Source organism: Bos mutus, chromosome 2, assembly GCF_027580195.1.
Source record: "Bos mutus isolate GX-2022 chromosome 2, NWIPB_WYAK_1.1, whole genome shotgun sequence".
NCBI lineage: Eukaryota > Metazoa > Chordata > Mammalia > Artiodactyla > Bovidae > Bos > Bos mutus.
Genome location: NC_091618.1, coordinates 100,829,455 through 100,852,915, shown reverse-complemented (window position 1 = coordinate 100,852,915; position 23,461 = coordinate 100,829,455). Strand labels below are relative to the sequence as shown.

General features: G+C 36.6%; 1 protein-coding gene across 2 annotated transcripts in view; it reads right to left on the bottom strand.

The window, feature by feature from the left end:
* PSMD14 (proteasome 26S subunit, non-ATPase 14) overlaps positions 1 to 22,801 on the bottom strand; it is a 111,329-nt gene extending 88,528 nt beyond the window's left edge. For both annotated transcript variants that reach the window (XM_070357580.1, XM_005897279.3), the window contains exons 1-3: positions 22,505 to 22,801; positions 14,353 to 14,489; positions 12,033 to 12,084 (exon numbers count right to left, since the gene is read on the bottom strand). Coding sequence is in view for 1 of the 2 variants with exons in the window: in XM_005897279.3 (XP_005897341.1) it covers positions 12,033 to 12,080 (48 nt within the window). In the remaining variant the exon portion in view is untranslated. The remainder of the gene's footprint in view (positions 1 to 12,032; positions 12,085 to 14,352; positions 14,490 to 22,504) is intronic.
* Positions 22,802 to 23,461: the final 660 nt, after the last annotated feature.

The following is a 23,461-nucleotide window of genomic DNA, read 5'->3' as shown; positions in this document are numbered from 1 at the left end:
ATCACAATTATCTCCTTATAGAGATAGAGCAATATAATAGTAACAAAAAAGTATTTTTCTAGGTAATAAAACAATAATTTCCCATGAAGTAAAAGAACATCTTTACTATAAAACAGAAAGGGGTGTTTTTCCAAAATTATATGTTACTGTGTTGTCTACTTTTGATAAGCATTTTGCTTCTAATTACTCAGGTTCTGGTATTTAGAACACTACAAAGAACAGAGAGATACCACAGGCAGGTAAGAATGTAATCAAGTAAAAAGATAGGAAATGTATATACAATGAAACAGAGAAAAGTACAATTATCCCTATCACTTAACTTTTTATTGTCCCTAAGCCTTCCCATTGTGCCCAACACAGGCATTCATTCAGTCTCCTCGAGGGAAGGGCCTGTGAAATCACTGACAACAGTTTGAAAAGCAGCACTGGGAGGCTGCCCAGTAGAGACCATCGCCCTGCTCTTGGGGGCATACTTCCAGGATGCTCAACCCAGATAATAACTCATGAAGAACCACCTTGAACTTATGTTGTGGGATAGAACACTGGCCATGACTGTCCAGATTTTAAGTTAGCATGATACCTAAAGAACTGTCCAAATGATAATATGAACTAAAAAATTAGAAATCATGTTAGGCAGGTTTAAGATTGGAAGCCCGAAGATCAGTGTACCAAATGAGCAAAGTGACCAGTAAACCAAACATGTAAAATGATGTTGAGGGTAAGGAAGGAAAAGATATAAATTGAATTTTTATGATCATAACATCCCACACATTTGGAATATTAAGGTATTATTATAATATCTTAGTTTCCTATACTAGACAAAAGTATCTTATTTCTCACTCCATATACCCTTTCTACCAAAAGCAGAATCATTTGTCATGGATCCATCATATCCTTGACTTTAAAAATCTTAACATTTTGTTTTTCCTCAGAATTTTGACTTTTTATTTCATCAGAATGTGATCAATTCTGGAAGACAATTTCACTGTAATTGAAAAACACATCACTGCTCTCCTTATGTTCTAAAGAATTCAAGCAAAGTCATTTATGGTAATTTCATGTTAAAATAGAAATTTAACATTCACAAATGTCAAAGACCTTTCCCCTTCAAAGACCAGTCACAACTAGGAAGTTCAAACAAAACAACACAGATTAACCACAGTGCCACTACCTGAAATTTGCTTCCCTTTTACTTGAGAACACCCAAGAACCGATTTGAGACTTCTCAGGAGCATCACATTTTTCATAGGGTTTAATACCTATGCAGAAGAATTGCATTACAATGACACCTAAAAAAAGTATGTTCTAATTAGCTTACTTTTGACCTGACCTCTTTCTTAATTTTCTACAGTAGAAACATCAGCTCAAGTACATGAATAAAATAATTAGGAGCTATACTTTTTAAATAATAAAATTATTACATCAAGAGCAGCAAATGAAAAGAATTACATGCATTTTGTATTTTTACTTTGTTTCTAAAGCAAAATCACTATTTATTTGTAGTTAAGCAAAGAAATAAGACAATTCAAATTTCTTGACCCTTTAGCTCAAACGGTAAAGAATCTGTCTGCAATGCGAGAGACCTAGGTTCAATCCCTGGGTCAGGAAACTCCGCTGAAGAAGGACATGGCAACCCATTCCAGTATTCTTGCCTGGAGAATTCCATGGACAGAGGAGCCTGGTGGGCTACAGTCCATCGGGTCACAAAGAGTCAGATATGATGAGTGACTAACACTTTCACACTTTGCTGCTGCTGCTGCTAAGTCGCTTCTTACCTACTTCTTAATAGGAAGAAAAATGACCAAATTATCTATCGATGTTTAGAAAGGCTCTTTGTAAATGTTCAGAGGATCACATCAGGAAAGATACTCAAAGAATCAAATGGGGAAAAAAACGTAACCAGAAACATCCATCGGTATATAAAAACTGTCAATACAGACAGGTTAAAGAGCTCAGGAACATAAAGAACTCATAAAAAGCCTTTTGTAAACACCTGCTCATTTTCAAGCTACTGCACCAGCAATAAACAAAAGTTTTGTTTCAAATGTGAAAACAGGTGTAAACATCAACTGTACACATTAATCTACGCTGGCTGAAGCCACACCAGAATCTCTCTAGTAAATACACAATAAAAATAAAACATCATAATCTGTAATTTATTTCAAAACAGTATAGTAGCTTCTTGTCTCTGCTTTCATTCCTGCCTTAAGTCTCATCTCCAAGAGTATCCCGGTTCTTTAAAAATGGAAGTATGATGAGCAAAACTCCTGTGCTTAGACACCTCTAACAACTTCCCAAGTCACTTGGAAGAGAATTTCCTACAAGGCCCTACATGATCTTGTCTCTGGCAACCTCTAAAGTGTTACCCTCTTCAACTCCAAGATTAAGAGAGAATATGGAACATCTAAGTAAGGCATGAAAATAAAATTAAAATTCTGATTTTGTTTTACTTGGCAGCTTTTAAAAGAAGTTTAACTAAAGGAAAATCTTATTTAATGTTATTCACTGAGCTGTTCTTTTTCTTTATTGTTGTTCTTATTAAAAAGAGAGAACACTATTTATGAAGTGGAAATTCCTTTTGTCTCCCTCCCTTCTCATGAACTTAATGTGGGTTATTCAGACCTGTGGTATACAACATGGTAGCCACTAGCTACATGTGATTACTCAAATTCAGGTAGAATTAAAAATTCAGTTCTTCAAGTCATACTGGTACATATCGTGGACTCAACATGAAGCTGTGGAATTTAAGTGAATTAAAATTCAGTAAAATTAAAAATTCAGTTGTTGCAGTCACATTTCAAAGGCTTAATAATAGCCGTGTGTGCATGCTAAGTCACTTCAGTCATGTCTGCTCTTTGCAACCCTGGGGACCACAGCCTTCCAGGCTCCTCTATCCATGGAATTCTCTAAGTAAGAATACTGGAGTGGGTTGCCGTGCCCTCCTCCAGGGGATCTTCCCAACTCAGGGATCGAACCTGCAACTCTTACATCTCCTGCATTGCCAGGTGGTTCTTTACCACTAGCGCCACCTGTGAAGTCCTTAATAATAGCTATTGTATTAGCACATACAGAACATTTCCTTCACAGCATAAAGTTCTATTGAACAGAGATGCTTTAGAACTTGTAATACTTTTACCTTTAAAAAAAGTTATCCTGTTTTAAGAATTAGCATTAATGCTTTCATAGTGTATGTATATACCTACAACCTGAAATTTTCTCTTAATATGTTTGTATTATGGATACTGAGATATAGAACCTAGTTCACTTTAACTGCTATATAATGTTCCATCATAATGCATTTTGACACTTAAGTGCTTTGCAATTTTTCGATAATCCAAACTGTCACACCCAGACCAACCCTAAGGAAAAAGGCTTCCATGAGAATTGTTGCTTCCTAAGTCTTCATTAACACTTCACAACAAGTGTTTGTTTTAAAAAAATTAATCCAACACTTTTTTACTTTCATAACATAAAATTTACCATTTTAACCATTGTTAAGTGAACAATTTCATGGCATTAAGTACATTCACACTGTTGTACAATCATCGGAGAAAGCAATGGCAACCCACTCCAGTACTCTTGCCTGGAAAATCCCATGGACAGAGGAGCCTGGTAGGCTGCAGTCCATGGGGTCACTAAGAGTCAGACATGACTGAGCGTCTTCACTTTCACTTTTCACTTTCATGCATTGGAGAAGGAAATGGCACCGCACTCCAGTATTCTTGCCTGGAGAATCCGAGGGAGGGGGGAGTCTTGTGGGCTGCCGTCTATGAGATCACACAGAGTCGGACACGACTGAAGCGACTTAGCAGCAGCAGCAGCAGTACAATCATCACCACCGTCTACAGAACTTTCGTCTTCCCAACCTGAAACTCTGTACCACTAAACACCAACTCTTCATTCCACTACAACCCCCAACTCCTGGCAACTACCATCCTACTTTTTGTCTCTATGAATCAGACTAGTAACTCATTTAAGCGAAATCATAAAATATTCGTCCTTTTGTGACTAGTTAATTTCATTCAGAATAATGTCTTCAAGGTTCACCCATGTTGAGGCATGTGTCAGCACTTTTTAGGTTGAATAATAATCCACAGTATTAATATACCACATTTTGTTTATCCACTAAGCCATCAATAAATACAAGCTGCTTCTACCTTTTGGCTATTACAAATGCTGCTGTTATAAAGTGGCTGTACAAATATCTATTTGAGCCCCTAATTTCAATTATTTGGGTTATATACCCAGATATGGAATTGCTGGATCATATAATTCTATTTAATTTTTTGAGGAACCACCATATCATTTTCCACAGAGGTCACACAATTTTATATTCCTACCAGCAATGCACAAGGGTTTCTCTATACTCTCACCAACAGTTGCTTATTTGCTACATTTTCTGGATAACTATCTTAATAGGTGTGTCTTCCAAAATTATAACTTTAATTTTCATAGGCAGATCTTTAATACATTTGCTATAGATTTTTGTGTACAGAATTAGGTAGGTATTTAGTATTAGTTTTCCTTCCCATAAAGAGCCACCTGCTTCAGCATCATTTAATGATTAGGCCTCTCTTTCCCCACTAATTTTTAATACCATCTCTACTGTAAATCAAGTTTCCATATATACATGAGTCTATTTCTGAACTTTCTATTTGATTATACCAATCTACCTATCTCTATCTTGGGCAAACTCCAGGAGATGGTGAGGGACAGGGAAGACCGGCGTGCTACAGTCCATGGAGTTACAAAGAATCAGACATAACTTGGTGACTGAACAACCACCACCACCTATCTCTATTCCAATAAAACACTACTTGGGTCACACAGTATTAAAATATATTTTGATATTTGGTGAAACAAAATTTCTTTTTCCTTTCTAAGAATCTCTTTGCTATTCTTGGGGTTTTTTTTTTTTTTTTCCTCCTATATAAATTTTATAATCAGTTTTCTAATTCCATGAAAATTCTGGTTAGTATTTTTATTGGAACTGCACTGAATTTATGATTAACTGGAGAGAACTGGCATATGATACTGAAACTCATCATTCATGAAAATGGTGTTACTTCGGCATTTATTCCAGTCATTTCCCCCATTATTATATTAAATTAATCCCTTCTATAAAGTGTTACATTAAAACCTGTAAGATAAATAATTGAAAAAACATTTCTACTCCAAGACTCATAACAGAAAACAAAAAATAGTTATTGGTTTTAAATACAAAATCCATACACTGTGGATTTGGGAGTTATAACAAATAAAACAGATCATATTTTTTTTTTAAGTCTAGTCACCTGGAATAATCCTTCAAAATGTACCTTACATCTCACCACTATCAGAAAGCTTTTTCTGACCACCCCCCTATAGAACTTTCCCTTATTTTTGCATCAGAAGTTACTGAAGCCAGTGTTAGAGAGATACAATCTGGTAACTTACAGGTAAAACATATGTTTTTAGTTTGTGTTTAGTTTGGCCTATATCATGCTTCTTAAAAACTAGAGACTAAAAAATTCAGGAATATCACACAAAAATCATAGGATTTCTGACTTATAGATTGTTATGTCTCTCTCTCTCTCAGAGAGATTCCATTCAGAGAGTTTCCATTTCCATACTTCCTGGGTTACCAGGGCAGGCAAATCACACACTGATTCTCAAAGTTTCTGTCTAAAAGTGACCTGTCAATTTCCAAGTCAAACTCCACCAGCCAAAGCAAAATCACAAGCAGGCTAAGTTCAAAAATGATGGAAAGGCATAATCCTACTAGTGTTCCTAGAAGGTTAAAAGTCAAAAATATTTCATATAATTGATGACTTTACCTTTAAACTCTTTCCTTCAAACTACCACTAGAATTACTTTTCAAAAACACAGGTGTAATTAATCTCACAACTCTGATAAAAAAATAAAAAGTCTTCATCAAAGTACAATTGGAGAAAAAGTAAAAATCACTAAGAATGGCATTCAATACCTGTTGAATGCCTATATCTAATCTACTCCAAATTCCCTTACCAGCTTCCTTTTCCATTATTTCCCCTCATATCACCTATTCTCCTGGCTTTTCTCATTATGTCTTGGATATAATCCAAAATTTAGTTCAAGCATCATTTCCTCAATTCAGTCTCACTTTCCCTTTTTGTGTAAAAAATTAAATACCATATCCTATAAAAATCACATTATTTATAAAAAGCACTAACATTTGCTAATTAGAAGTAGTTAATATGTGCCAGGCCCTTAAAACATAACTGCTGTATGTCTACCAGATTGTTAGGTCCCTAGACTAAATAATGATATTCTTGTTTACTTTGGTATTCCCTAGAGCAAAACAATCAACATAATAAAAAATTCAAAACATTGGTCTAAAGAATTCAAATACAAGATAATGCCACTGACATTTTACTCCAGTTTCATTCACTTTTAAGCTTATCTCAAGTCTTTCTAAAGTTAAAATTGACCAAGAGATTTAAACTAAAACCTCTATTTAAATTTGTTTTAATATGTATTTCTTGGGCTGTACCAGGTCTCAGCTGTGGCATGTAGAATCTTTCAGTTGTGGGATGAACACTTAGCTGAGGCATGTGGGATCTAGTTTCCTGAAAAGAGATTGAACCCAGGCCCCCTTGCATTGGGAGTGCAGTCTTAACCACTAGATCAGAAGGGAAGTCCCTAAACTTGTGGATAAAGTCCCTAAACTTGTGGATAGAATTCCCTGGTGATCCAGCGGTTAGGACTCAGCTTCCACTTCAGGAAACAGGAGTTCGATCCCCCATCAGAGAACTAAAATCTGTAAGCCACGTGGCAAGGCCAAAATATAAACAAATAAAATAAAGTAACTATAATTAAATTATTTTAAAAGAAACTTTTAGAGACTGCAACTATGCTTTGGCTATGCCCATCTCTTGGGTTTAGTCTTGACTGCTTTTGGAAATAGCTTAGTTGCCAAGACCTAGGCTGGGATAGTTATAAAGACAATCAAGCCGTCTAATGAGAGCAATAAATGCTTTTAATACAATCATCTCACATCTTTCAGTAATTTCAAGTTCATAAGCACTGTAGCAAAGTAAATAAAAACATATTTGAAACAAAAAGCTATTCATTTATAAATTGTAATAGTTCTAATAAAACATCTGTTTTTGCTTCACTACTGATAAGTTATACTGAAGTAGGGTATTATGGACAGATTTAATGATTTTAGGCTGCTGCTATTCAAATAATTTCCACAGTTTATTGTGATCCACACAGTCAAAGGCTTTGGCATAGTCAATAAAGCAGAAATAGATGTTTTTCTGGAACTCTCTTGCTTTTTCCATGATCCAGCGGATGTTGGCAATTTGATCTCTGGTTCCTCTGCCTTTTCGAAAACCAGCTTGAACATCAGGAAGTTCACGGTTCACATTTTGCTGAAGCCTGGCTTGGAGAATTTTAAGCATTACCTTACTAGCGTGTGAGATGAGTGCCAACTGTGCGGTAGTCTGAGCATTCTTTGGCATTGCCTTTCTTTGGGATTGGAATGAAAACTGACCTTTTCCAGTCCTGTGGCCACTGCTGAGTTTTCCAAATTTGCTGGCATATTGAGTGCAGCACTTTCACAGCATCATCCTTCAGGACCTGGAACAGCTCAACTGGAATTCCATCACCTCCACTAGCTTTGTTCGTAGTGATGCTTTCTAAGGCCCACTTGACTTCACATTCCAGGATGTCTGGCTCTAGGTCAGTGATCACACCATCATGATTATCTGGGTCGTGAAGATCTTTTTTGTACAGTTCTTCTGTGTATTCTTGCCATCTCTTCTTAATATCTTCTGCTCCATGCCATTTCTGTCCTTTATCGAGCCCATCTTTGCATGAAATGTTCCCTTGGTAGCTCTAATTTTCTTGAAGAGATCTCCAGTTTTTCCCATTCTGTTGTTTTCCTCTATTTCTTTGTATTAATCGCTGAAGAAGGCTTTCTTATCTCTTCTTGCTATTCTTTGGAACTCTGCATTCAGATGTTTGTATCTTTCCTTTTCTCCTTTGCGTTTCACTTCTCTTCTTTTCACAGCTATTTGTAAGGCCTCCCCAGACAGCCATTTTGCTTTTTTGCATTTCTTTTCCATGGGAATGGTCTTGATCCCTGTCTCCTGTACAATGTCACGAACCTCATTCCATAGCTCATCAGGCACTCTATCTATCAGATCTAGGCCCTTAAATCTATTTCTCACTTCCACTGTATAATCATAAGGGATTTGATTTAGGTCATACCTTAATGGTCTAGTGGTTTTCCCTACTTTCTTCAATTTAACTCTGAATTTGGCAGGTCAGGAAGCAACAGTTAGAACTGGACATGGAACAACAGACTGGTTCCAAATAGGAAAGGGAGTACGTCAAGGCTGTATATTGTCACAGGGTGACAGGGTGACAATATAACTTATATGCAGAGTACATCATGAGAAACGCTGGACTGGAAGAAACACAAGCTGGAATCAAGATTGCTGGGAGAAATATTAATAACCTCAGATATGCAGATGACACCACCCTTATGGCAGAAAGTGAAGAGGAACTAAAAAGCCTCTTGATGAAGGTGAAAGTGGAGAGTGAAAAAGTTGGCTTAAAGCTCAACATTCAGAAAACGAAGATCATGGCATCTGGTCCCATCACTTCATGGGAAATAGATGGGAAAACAGTGTCAGACTTTATTTTTTGGGCTCCAAAATCACTGCAGATGGTGACTGCAGCCATGAAATCAAAAGACGCTTACTCCTTGGAAGGAAAGTCATGAGCAACCTAGATAGCATATTGAAAAGCAGAGACATTACTTTGCCAACAAAGGTCCGTCTAGTCTAGGCTATGGTTTTTCCTGTGGTCCTGTATGGATGTGAGAGTTGGACTGTGAAGAAGGCTGAGCGCCAAAGAATTGATGCTTTTGAACTGTGGTGTTGGAGAAGACCCTTGAGAGTCCCTTGGACTGCAAGGAGATCCAACCAGTCCGTTCTGAAGGAGATCAGCCCTGGGATTTCTTTGGAAGGAATGATGCTAAAGCTGAAACTCCAGTACTTTGGCCACCTCATGCGAAGAGTTGACACCCTGGAAAAGACTCTGATGCTGGGATGGATTGGGGGCAGGAGGAGAAGGGGATGACAGAGGATGAGATGGCTGGATGGCATCACTGACTCGATGGACGTGAGTCTGAGTGAACTCTGGGAGTTAGTGATGGACAGGGAGGCCTGGCGTGCTGCGATTCATGGGGTTGCAAAGAGTCGGACACGACTGAGCGACTGATCTGATCTGATCTGATTCAAATAATAACATTTAAAAATGTAATATTAAAAAAAAACTTTTAAGTTGTCTTATAGGGTACGCATATCATAATAAAGAGCTAGGAAAAAGTAACAGGATAAAGCTAATGGAAGAAAGATTCAAGAAAGACACTGTGAACAATGTGATATATTAAAACACTGAAAAGAGAACTAAAAGTGAGCCAATAGACTTGACAATTTGAACAATTCTAGTACAGTAATGGAGGAGGCCAGAAAATAATCTCATCAGTCAATGGAAGTAAGGAGGTAGAATATGTGAGTCTCAGCTATTATTACAGGAATTCTGGAAATGAAACATTTAATGGCAGGATGCAGTGAAGTTTTGGGGGGATATAGGACATTCAAATATCTGTAACAGAGAAAAAGATCAGTGGAGATGATTAAGGTTTCAAGACAGGATGGGATCAGAGAATAAGTGAAAGGATTAGCCATGGAAAAGAGAAATGTCATTTCTAGTCAAAGAAAGCTGAGTCAATAGGATGGATGGAAAACTTTATTCTGCTACAATTTCAGTGTTTTAAAAGGGCCATTGAAAAGTTAACAGCAAGTAATCTGCCCCTATTTATGAAGAAATCCTGCCTTTTCCATTATATGGTAAGATAGTAACATTTCCCACTATTTTTGGAGGGATAAAACAAATTATATCTCCTTTTCTACTTTTATTGGCTGCTACGCGTTATCAAATGGAAATAGCTATTATCAATCCAAAGATCTTTGACTTTTTAATTAAAACTAAATAATACACTTGGGACTTCCCTGGCACTCCAGTGGTTAAGACTCCCTGCTTCCACTGCAGAGGCATGGGCTTGATCCCTGGTCAAAGAACTAAGATCCTGTATGCCATGGATGCACAGCCAAAAAAAAATTTTTTTAATAAACAATACACTTAACTTTTTTACTCCTTATTACAAAATAATACACATTTCATTTTATAGAAGTAACATCATATCTGTTTGTCAATTTAGTCTAGAACAAGAGCATAATACAATTTTAAGAAAAAATATAATTATTGAACACCTAGTATTTGGTAAACAAGGTTATCACAGAAATAAGAACCCCATATATCATTCTTTTGAAAGTCTGTCATCTAATCAGAAAAATGAAACACATGAAGTAACAGATTCTCAGACAACATATTTTCAAGTTCAAATAAGAATACAGTTGAGGAGGAACACGTGCGATGAAATTATCCAAAACCAAGGCCAAGTTACTGAACCAACACTTAGTTTTCCACTCAATGCAAAGGTTTGCAGTGGTCACTGAGGTATGATGTAAATCAATCTGTGGTCAGTCAAACCATCATTTCATGTCCAGTAATTCCCAGGCATGGATTTCTGGCATGGATATATAATTTTCTGTATCTACTACTTAAGGGAAAAGTTATTTTGGTATTTAAATTTGAAGCAACTTCTCTTAAGAATTCCAGTAAAGTAATATCTTTACCTGTAATTTGCAGGTAAATGTGAAGTATCTATACACCACCTCAGTTCACTTTTGACACTTTTATATACCTAAACAATATTATTGCTGATTTAGAATGAAGCAGAAAATTCTAGAAGCTACCTATAATGTTTGCAAAAGTATGAAAGCAGCTTTCGGGGCCAAGTTCAGAGAAACTTAGACCTCTCAAGCAAACGTATTACAAAGATGTTAGAAAAATGAAGAATCATAAAGAAACATGCTTATAAAAAAGGAACATGAGAAATAGTCAAAACTAACAAATGGTCTATGCAAGGATGTGATACAGAACCATAAAATGATTTCAACATCCTAAAAGGAAAAAGTTTATTAGTCATCAAGCACAACGGGCCTAACACAGAATTCTTGTACAAGTGCCTAAGAAACATTGAAAATTTCATGAAATCTCAAACACAACTATTTCCCACACAAAATATTAGACTACTATGAATCAAGGAAGACAGAATCATTGATAGTGATATGGAAATACGGGAAAGCTGATCACTAAAAGGGTTCTAAAGGTGGGTTAGAAAAATACTCCCAAAATGTCGACATAAAATAATATATTACATTAAAGTCTCACATAGTCATCTTTTTTGTGACTGGAAGATTGGAAAGACAATCACTGTAGAATTCAAAAAAGGCAGAAATTTCTTCTTCAGCTGAAAGCAGACAGAACATCCTAAGATAGAAATCTATCTGGAGGCCATTTGCCTCAACTGTACAGAACAAAATAAATGATAATATTAAAAATAACTGAAAATTAATGTACTTTTAATAAGCATGTGAAAGAAATTGTATATATCAAATTTAAAGGAAAAAGAGGTACTACTTATTCATCCATGTAATATAATTACTAGAAGGAATTTACCAATGTTAAGATTGTCCACACAGACGTTCTATGGGTTTTCTGGATCTTGCCAGTAGTATGCAATGTTTACTTTTTCATGCGTTACTTTTAAAGTCTACATTGTAAACCCAGAAATACCATATTATGAGTCTCTCTTTTTTTAACCAAAAGGCAACTTTGATTATCTTGCGTATCTCAAAAGTTTAAATCAAAGCAGAGAAAATTCTTATTCCTAGGAGAAAATTAAATTAAGATAATAGAACATATTCTCACAAGTTCTTTAGTGTTGGTATACAACAACCAGCAGTAAGGGAAGCTTCTTATCATAAGGTCATCTATGAGGAGAATTTCTTGGGAGTGATTTCTTTCTGTTTGGATAACTAGTCAAAGGTTTGTAATTAACACACAAAGAAATACTTAGTCGATATACTAACCTGGCCCAGTCCAGGCATACCTCCTCCAAGTCTAAGAAGTCTGTCCATAATTCTAGAAAACAGAAACAAAGAAAAACGATCCTAAGCACAAAAGTGTTTACTCAGTTGCTATCTATGTAATTCACCTTCAGTCACTCAGTATGTCAAAAATATTGGTGGTAATTACAACACAACATCAGACTTCCTGTTAATTAACACCACATATTAATTCAAGAAGCTGTCTTCCATGCTAATTAACAGACCTTATTTTACTGCTTTGGTTTTGGGTTATCCCCAGTTTTAAAGACAAGCAATCTTAGCATACTTTCAAAACTTTGCTATCATTAAGTTAATTATATTTTCTTATTGTTATCTAATAAAGTACCTGAATGAAGAAAAAGTGCCTGAAATGCTTATCATATGTATGATTGAATTTCCTTCAATTTGTCCAGAGTGTACAAATAAAAATCCTCACTTTTAAATTAAATTTTAACATCCTCATTAGTAAGTTCTGTGCTAATTAACTTACAGCTTGTCAGTTATCATCAAAACTACATGTGAAAGACATTGTGAGCAGATTATGGATCTCTGAATTAGCATCAAAGGCTTTAAAACGTACTCATTATACTAAACAAAATATTATAAAGTAAACATTAGGTGCATTAGGATAGTGTTCTAGAATCCACACAGATAGTTTGCATTATTTCAGATACTGTGAAGATATACACCATTTTCACTAAGGAAATTCGGCTGCTGGTCTCAATTTTAGAGTAAATCAATACAAAGAAGATTAACTTCCAAGTGTCGATCTGATTTTTTTCCATCTCTGGAGTAACTACAGAAGATACTCTTATAAGCTCAAAAATTTCACAGAAGAAATCAAAGGAAAAAATAGCAAGGGTACTAATATGGCCACAAATACACAAAAAGGAGTAATCAAATTATAAAAATTAATGTTAGTACAACTAAATAAACATAATAATGAAGCAATGTTTTCTACTTGGAAACTGCTACTATGCCTTAAAATTCCTCTTCTTCCTACACGTGTGCTTTAGAAAATGGCATTACTACAAATTATATTTGACACTAAATAAACACTAACAGATTAATTTTGTCACTTGTCCAAGTTGTTTTACTAGTTAGAACAGCTTTACTAACTCTACTAACTTATAATCATTACACTGTTGCCTAATCATGTTTGTTCAATACTGCTAACAATTTAATCCTGTGAATATTTAACATTGTTAATACTGCAAACTTCATTCAAATCCTAATTTAGAAAACTGCCCAAATGATACAACCATGGAATCTGTACAAAGTGAACATACCACCATAACCACCACCTAGATGAAGAAAGAGAACCTTACCAGCACTTAAGAATCTTTTATGTTCCCTTCCTAGTCTCCAACACCCTACAAAGGTAGAATTCCAAGGTCTAACAGCATAGCTTCTCAGGGTTTTTGAATTTTATATAAACAAAATAATATGTTTTGGGTCTGGCATCCTTCACGCCACAAGTTTGTGAGACTGATAATAGATAAACTCTCTTTAAAAAACGAAAAGGCACATAAGAAAACTTGATAGTCTACACAAAATTTCCACTTCACAATATTAACTAACCCTCCTAACAGCAACATTTACAAATAAATTCTCCATTAAATTCTCATTAAAATTCCATAACTCAAATATGGCATTCAATACACAGTACTTTTTAAAGGCTGTTGACTGAAAACAAAACAAAATAAAGTCCTGTGTATTTAAAATATAAAAGACATTTATTCCTCTACAAGATATTATTCCAAGAAAAAAAAATTCTTTTGGATCAGTGCAAGCTTACTAACATAAAGAACAAATGGGGGAAAAAATTTTAGACATTTTATATATTCCAAGCCAAAGTAAATTCCCAGCTGTGTTCAGTTTATCTATTCCCCCTGTGTTGTTTCTGATGACTTTACACAGACTCCAGATGCTGTGAATATACATGAGCTATGTGGGGAGCAGAGGGAAAGAAAATCTGGCAGGTCAAACTTGTGTTTTTAGCAAAATGAGATGTCTCAGCAAACAGAAAAAAATATTTAGCAAACTAAAACATTTAAGATAAGATAATAAGGTTTAATAAAAAACCAACATTTGGAAATGAAATATATTGATAAGTGTTCTAAATTACACTACTTTTAAGAAGTTTATAGAAAGCAGAGAAGAACAAAAGTGCAACTTGTGACTTTCAAGAGCTCTTAAATCTGGGCTTTTGATCTGTGTTAAAAGTAACACATTTTCATAATATTGTTATAACAATATCCTGAAAGAATAAATAAAAGTAAAATACATTCTTAATTCTTACCTGGTCAGTAGCTACAGCTCTTGTGGTGTTAAGCTTCAATTTGCTGAGTTTGAAAAATTTCTTAATTCAAGAATTCTCTTGTTAATACTGGCAGGTATAATTTTTCCCAAGGCTTTGTTTTTCCCCCTCTCTCTCTCCTAAAAAAAAAAAATTAATTAAATAAGATACAATTATTTTGAGAACTAAGGAGGGAAATATATCAAGCAAAATTTCTAAAAACAAAATAGAAATCAAAATTGATTTTTTAAATTATCATTTCCTGAGAGTACAGAATGAAATACCACCCAAGGGAGTTATAGAGCATAGTGATTACCCCTGTATCCAAATTTTGTTCCTAAAGTTTTTTTTGAGCTGTTCTAATTATATGTAAAGATTGCTATCTCATGACTTTCAGTCTTTCTAGAGGAGTTTTAAAGAACAAAGAAGATTTATTCATTTTTAAATAGAACAAAATTACGATAGAGGTTCATTGCACATTATTAGAAATCTGTAATATATTATGGAATCTTAGTGGTTAATTTCCCTATATCGTTAAAGTTTGTTATTTCATTATCCTAGGAATTACTCTGACATGTCCTAATCAATTATTCTCAACTAGGCCAAAGAAGACTAAACTAAAGAGAAAATGCAAGATTACCCCAAATAATGCAATAGTGAAGTAATCACCCTAAATAATGCAACAGGGAAATACATTATAGCCACTGCATCATCTTTCAGTTTTCATGGTGCTGCCCAAAGCCCTGCTTCATCTTTTCAAAAGATACAAAACACTAGAGATACCATCTTTGTAGTCTTTTTTGTTAGCTTTCATTGAACAAGTACTTCAGAATCCCTCATATTCCTCCCCTAATAGCAAAGAGAGAACTGACAGAGAAAAAGTTTCACAATTATTAGAGAATCAGGAGATGAACATTTAAAAACAAAAAGTAACAGCACTCTAATGATGACAATAAAGTTGACATAAGCCAAGGTTTCTCTGGCACTACTGACATTCAGAACCAAGTAATTTTTCTGTTGGAGAGGGCTGTCGTGTGCATTACAGGACGTTTAGCAGCATCCCTGGCCTCTACCCACTAGATCCTATAGCAAGTACAGCTGGGAAAATCACCACCGTCTCCAAAAAAGGGAACCTTCCCGCCCTGTTGGTGAGGATGTAAACCGGTGCAGCTATTACGAAAAACAACATGGAGGTTTCTTTAAAAACTAAAAACAGAACTACCATATGATCCAGCAATCCCACTCCTGGGCATATATCTGGAAAAGATGACAATTAGAAAAGATACATGTATCCCAATGTTTATAGCTGCACTATTTACAAAAGTCAAGATGTGGTGGCAAACCAAGTGCCCATCAACAGATGACTGGTTCAAGAATATTTCACACACACACACACACACACACTCAGGAATATTACTCAGCCATAAAAATAGAGGAGAAGGCAATGGCACCCCACTCCAGTACTCTTGCCTGGAAAATCCCATGGACGGAGGAGCCTGGTGGGCTGCAGTCCATGGGGTCACTAAGAGTTGGACATGACTGAGCAACTTCACTTTGACTTTTCACTTTCATGCATTGGAGAAGGAAATGGCACCCACTCCAGTGTTCTTGCCTGGAGAATCCCAGGGATGGGGGGGCCCAGTGGGCTGCCGTCTATGGGGTTGCACAGGGTCGGACACGACTGAAGCGACTTAGCATAGCATACATATATAACTTTGAATCACTTTGCTATACACCTGAAACTAACACAATACTGCAAATCAACTATACTTAAAAAAAAATGTCCCCAGACATTGCCAAATGTCCCCTGGAAGAGTAAAATCATTCAGGTAAAATCACCCTGATACAAACAACATCTCAAACCACTGACAATATCCTATATAATTTTCTAAAACTTAAAATCCAATGAGTGTTGGAAACACTTGGAGTTCTTCAAAAAGTTCAACACAGAATTACCACAGGACCCAGAAATTCTACTCCCAGGTACACATCCAAAAGAACTGAAAACAGGTATTCAAAACAAGTACATGTACATGCATGTTTATACCATCACTATTCACAACAGCCAAAAGGTGGAAACAGCCCAAATGTTCATAAAAGGAGGAAAAGATAAACAAATTCTAAATATACATACAGAGGAACATATGGAGTATTATTCAACTATAAAAAGGTATTAGATATTGATAAATGTTACGGAGTGGATGAATCTCAAAACATGCTCTTTGAAAGAAGTCATGTGCAAAAGGTCATATATTGAATGATTCCATTTATATGAAATATCCAAAATATATAAATCCATAGAGACAAAATGAAGACTGGTATTGCCAGGGGCTAGGGAAAGGAATAAAATGGAGAAACTAGTGGATAGGGGATTTTACTTCAGAAGAATGGAAATGTTTCAGAACTATTAATATATAGAGAGAGTAGTTGTACAATATTATGAATCTACTAAATGATTGGAAAAGGTCAGTTTTCATTCCAATCCCAAAGAAAGGCAATGCCAAAGAATGCTCAAACTACTGCACAATTGCACTCATCTCACATGCTAGTAAAGTAATGCTCATAATTCTCCAAGCCAGGCTTCAGCAATATGTGAACTGTGAACTTCCAGATGTTCAAACTACTTTTAGAAAAGGCAGAGGAACCAGAGACCAAATTGCCAACATCTGCTGGATCATAGAAAAAGCAAGAGAGTTCCAGAAAAACATCTATATCTGCTTTATTGACTATGCCAAAGCCTTTGACTGTGTGGATCACAACAAAATGTGGAAAATTCTGAAAGACATGGGAATACCAGACCACCTGACCTGCCTCTTGAAAAATTTATATGCAGGTCAGGAAGCAACAGTTAGAATTGGACATGGAACAACAGACTGGTTCCAAATCAATAAAGGCATACATCAAAGCTGTATACTGTCACTCTGCTTATTTAACTTATATGCAGAGTACATCATGCGAAATGCTGGGCTGGAAGAAGCACAAGCTGGAATCAAGATTGCTGGGAGAAATATCAATAACCTCAGATACACAGATGACACCACCCTTATGGCAGAAAGCGAAGAAGAACTAAAGAGCCTCTTGATGAAAGCGAAAGAAGAGAGTGAAAAAGTTGGCTTAAAGCTCAACATTCAGAAAACTAAGATCATGGCATCTGGTCCCAACACTTCAGGGCAAACAGATGAGGAAACAGTGGAAACAGTGGCTGACTTTATTTTGGGGGGCTCCAAAATCACTGCAGGTGGTGACTGCAGCCATGAAATTAAAAGACGCTTACTCCTTGGAAGGAAAGTTATGACAAACCTAGACAGCACATTAAAAAGCAGAGACATTACTTTGTCAATAAAGGTCCATCTAGTCAAGGCTATGGTTTTTCCAGTAGTCATGTATGGATGTGAGAGTTGGACTAAAAAGAAAGCTGAGCGCAGAATTGATGCTTTTGACCTGTGGTGTTGGAGAAGACTCTTGAGAGTCCCTTGGACTGCAAGGAGATCCAACCAGTCCATCCTAAAGGAGATCAGTCCTGGGTGTTCATTGGAAGGACTGATGTTGAAGCTAAAAACTCTAATACTCTGGCCATCTGATGCGAAGAGCTGACTCATTTGAAAAGACCCTGATGCTGGGAAAGATTGAGGGCAGGAGGAGAAAGGGATGACAGGGATGAGATGGTTGGACGATATCACCAACTCAACGGACATGAGTTTGGGAGAACTCTGGGAGTTGGTAATAGACAGGGAGGCCTCACGTGCTGCAGTTCATGGGATTGCAAAAAGTCGGACACGACTGAGCGACTGAACTGAACTGAAATGATATTAAACTGTTCACTTTAAAATGGCTAATTTTGAAAAGAATATAAGAATGCATATATGTGATTAACTGAGTCACTTTGCTATTTAGCCGATTGGTACAAATCAACTATATGTGAATTAAAAAAAAGAAATAACTAAAAAAATTTTAAGTTAATTTTGTGCTATGTGAATTTTACCTAAAAAATTATTTTTTAAAGGATCAATGAGTTGGAAAATGAATTTCTAAGATCAAAAAGGAAATATGAAATATCCAGTTAGTATTCAACAAGGACTCTTTACACACTTTGACAAGAACCTGTTTTGCGAAAGAGGTGACATACTGTGTTATCATTTATGATGCTGATATAGTTCAAATGTGGGCATTGCTGAAGTGTACACCAAGGTGAGTAAAAGCAAAGAACACAAGTCAAAAAAAAAAAAAAATCACTGGACTAAGCAGTGTTCATAAATCTAAAAGAAAGAATGTTTTATGAGCAAAGATGATGGCTATCCCTGCTTCAACAAAACTACAAGCTTACTTTAAAAACTATCTCATACAATTAAAAATTATTGCATCAGGGAAGATGAAAGAGTTCTAGGGATGGATGGTAGTGATGATCGCACAATGTGAATGTACTTAAATGCCACTGAACTGTAGGCCTAACAAAGGTTAAAACGGTAAATTTTATTAAATGCATATTTTAACACACACACACACACACACAAAGTATTGCAAATACAAGCAGAACCAGAAGATAAGCTAGGGCCTCTTCAGAGACGTTATTAAAAACATGTAGGTTCGTGTATGATGGATGATGAACAGCTAACTACATTTAAATGATGTTATCCATTTCAGGTACATATACCTTCAAAACCAGGAAAATACAGAACAAAAATTTGCATGCACTATGTTTAAATTTCATTAACATTTCTAAATATACTTTTTTTTTTTTTTACTATTCCTTTATTTTTACTTCTATAAATTATTCAAAAACTGACTTAAAGGTGTAAGAAATTTTAAAAGATCTACTGGACCCAGGTGGTAAACAGTGATGACTGTTTTTCTTGGTATATTAAGGTTAAGAGTTTAAGAGTCTACAGTCTCAGTGCCAGGATTCAAATCCTGGTTACAAAACATTTTAGCTCTGTGTCCTTGGGCCAGTTACCTCTTTCAGGCTCAGTGTTCTCATCTGTAAAATGGGGATAATGATAATATCTATCTCACAGAATTGTTTAGAATACTAAAGAAGACAATGAACAAAAATAACATTTAATAATGCTTGGCATATGGGAAGTAAACAGTGAATGCTAGCTGCCGTCATCAGCTGCTCATCCTACGAGCGCAGCTAGTGCTCACTCAACACAGGTTCTTCTTCCCAAAGAGTTCGACATTTAGTGAATTTCAAAACACTGGGCACATTTCACAGTAAAAAATGAATCAATCACACCGAAGAGAAGGGACTTGTTTTTTGCAGAACTTAGCAAAGGGGTTCATAAAATTTAAGTTGTTACACTAGAACATAAAAGAATACTTACAAAAAAAGAATATTTTAAATACTCAGAAATAAAGCAATGCAAATGTCTATGGATCAAAACTAAGTTTTTACATCTATCAAAAAGAAAAGGACTCAAGAGCTCGTTCATGATATTATTAGCTAAAAAATTATCAGATAATATGAATAAAGTGTTTATGCCTAACGTGTCATATATAATGTCTAGAACTCTGGTAAAAAAAAAACAGTACAAAATAAGTATCAGTACTTTCAAAATCCTCATGATTTTCCACTTTCTCATCTCCCAAACTGAGCTAACAAAATCATGAAGCTCTTATCTGTTCGAGTTTTTCTTCTGTTTTCCAGTTCATTTTTTCATTTTTACTTCTCAACCCACGCTGCATTTATATACTATTCTCAGACTGATGATAAATCCTTTACTCTGTATTTGTGATCTCACTGTATTTCTAATTCCTCTACTCTCTGATTTGTGGAAAGTAATTAGGAATTTCTTTCTCTCACTTTCTTCAGTGAAAGAAATAGAAACAGTCAACATTAAATTTAATTATATAAATAAGATTTGGAAAGCAAGATTCCCACCCCCCCCATTTAGAACAGTAAGGATAGAATTATTGAAAATCCCTTGTGCTATCTCCTAATTACAGCACTAAAACAAAGCATTTATTAAATAGTTCCTAGTATATAGGGCTTTCCTGGTGACTCAGAGATAAAGAATTTGTCTGCCAATGCACAAGACCCGAGGTTCAGTCCCTGGGTCGGGAAGATCCCCCGGAGAAGGAAATGGCAACCCACTCCAGGGAAATCCCACAGACAGAGGAGCCTGGCAGGCTACAAAAAGTGGGACACAACTTACTGACTAACAAATATGGGCTTCATGATTGTTGTATATAAGATGATACAGAAATAGAGTCACTAAGGAATTTAGTGACTTTCACCAAAAGAATTTACCATCTACCCTGAGAGGAATTATACAAACCCAAGAAAAAAGCATAAAGTGAAAAGATTCAGCTGGAAAGGCTCTGGAGGAAATCAGACGTAGATTTGAATCCTGGCGTCTTTACCTACCCTCTCTCTATATAATGTGAACAAGTTCCCTTCTTCTAGGCTCTAGATCTAGAGTCTAGACCTCATCTTAAAATGAGAGTGGTATCTTTCTTGTAAGTCTGCTGTAAGAAAAAAAAATACAAGCACCTAACACAGTGCCTGAGACATTCACAGATACCCAGTAACTGTTATTAGTATTCTCTTAGAGCCAGAAGAGATTATTTAACCCAATTCTCACTTTACAGATGGGGACACCAAAATATCATAAAACATAATGAGTGTCAAATGAGTGCAACAAACTCGTTGTAAGACAAGTTCACGAGTTACAATCACAAGTGTTTAGGTAAGGCTTTCACAGGTGGACAACAACTAAGGAAACAAACACTGCTATAAAACTAAAAACAAATTTTAAGCACAATCGCTTTGTGTTACTGATTTTCAAACAAGGGTTCTGAAACTAGATATTAAACACAAGGTTTACAGACAGGTATAAAAGTAAGTCGGGCAGGTTAAAAATTCAGCTTTTCAATTAGAACAACAATATAATATTTATCAAGCATCCTAGGGGGGAAAAAATCTCCCAAACTCAACAGGTGGGGCTACATTGAAAGATCATGACTTCAGAACTTTCTCCTGTTGGCCACATGTAACTTTGTTCTAAAACAAAATCAAGACAGTATTCAGGTTTTTCACGAAATACCACTTCACTAAATGTATCCTGTAGTTAATTCTCAGCCACCACATATCTTAATCTCTTCAAATGCACAATAGCCCACTTAAGTTTCTATGTTTAAAACATACCCAATTTAAACTTTAAATGAACCAGTTGGTAGTTTTATAGGACAACACTAGAAGGCTACTATTATATTAATCATCTGCACTAGAACTGTATTTAGTTCTTTTTCTGTTATTTCACCATTATCACTGGCTGTCTTCTTGCTTACTCACAAACATCAAGTCAGCAGCACTAAGTAATTTTATGGGCAGTGGAAAAAAATAATCTTCACCCTAGAAGTACATTTCTTGCTCACTTTTAAAACCTCTTCCTTGCCTTTCCCATTAAATCTTTTACCAATCTTTCACCAACCATTTTAATTTCAAGAATTTTTCCTTCGATCACTGGATTTGTTTTCAAACTTTTTCAAGAAGTTTACATTTTTCTTCCTTGACTGATACAATGTATTGTTCCCAGGAAAATCGAGTTTCACCGAAAACAAGAAATGCAATCAACTCACCAACAACTACTCAATTAGGACAAATTGAAAGTAAGTTCAAAGACAGAGCAGAAATAATCGCACTTTGTTTTTAAGTTTCAAGGTTAAAAACTGGTGCACCTCTGGGTTTTTTTTTTTTTTTTTTTTGAAGGGAGATAAAAACCTAAAACTAAAAGAAAATGGGTCAAGGCCTATCCTTAGGAGAAGTGATAAGGCAAACATGCACTCAACGGTAAAGTTCATTTTATTCTATCGCCCTTGTTTCCTGTCTGGTGGGAAGTTTTTTAACACAGGGGTAACTTTGAACAGAACACGAACAGTGGCCAAAACCAAGGATTCTCTCTGTATAGGGAGGAGAGGTTCCCAAAGTGTGGTGAATTCAGCGGAGCAGAAACGCCCGGAAGGAAACTACATCCAGACCTAACTTAATCAGAGACCCAGGAAGCCAGAGAGGAGGACGAAGGAACCTGGACTCCACCCTCACCTCCCGGGGCCGTGGCAACTCGGCTGGGCAACGTGACTCAGGAAAGCACGGGGCTAGCAGAGGCCTAGCGCGGCTGCCTCCACGGACGTCCAAGGCCTGCCTTCACAGGCTTACCTGAAGGCGGGCGGAGCGGGAGGTCGCGGTCTGGACCCTAGTCTTCCAGGAGCGATGACGCGGCGGCAGCGACAGCGACAGCAGCAGCTCGGACTGGGCCCGGCTCTGGCTCGGCGAACCGGCGATGAATCAGCCCGATTCCATTCAAAAGAGTTGCCCGGGCCTCCGCTGCGAAGCACTTCCGGGTTCACTGCTCCTCTTCGGCTTCCGTTCCTCCGACGGCCAATTGGAGACGACTCGGGAGTCGGGCAGGCGTCCCAGGAGTAGCGCCCGCGACAGACGGAGCGGGCCAGCTTCTTGACTCCAGGCTTGGACGGCGAGGCGGAAGTTAGCGTCGGACATCCTCGCTGCTCCGCCTTCACGTCTGCCTTCCCCGCTTCTCCGCGCTCGGCCAGCGCCGAGATCCTAGCCGCTGGCTTACGCACCCTGGGAGGTGACTCAATAGGAAATGGAAGTGTAGGAATGCGAAGTCCAGAACTCCCTTCGTTTTGGTGTTCATCGCTGCCCTACTTCAAAACGAAAAGGTTCAGTTGAACTAAACTTAACGTGGTTATCTGAGAAGCAAGAGAGAAAAGGGAGACGTGTGAAAATAGTGGAAATTGGTCGGTCTGATGCTCTTTTCCATAGTGCAGTCTACTCACCTTGTCTTTACCAATTTGCGAAGATTGAATTTCAAGGAAAACAAACATTTCCCTAATAGCGAAACCATCTATTTTAAGCCCAATTTAATTTACAAAATTTAAGAAATCATGTACTGACATTTCTCCAAGCAATTATCAACAGTAACGTTTTACCTAGCTCCCCTGCTAGGTGTTAAGAGAGCAAAACTGCCCAAGAAATGACTATTGACAAGTTTATATCACAATTCAGTACAGGCTCTGTTTAGGGCAGGACATTTACCAAGCCCCTCTCACTTTGTCAGATATGTTCTAAATAACTAGCATCTTTAAAGCATTC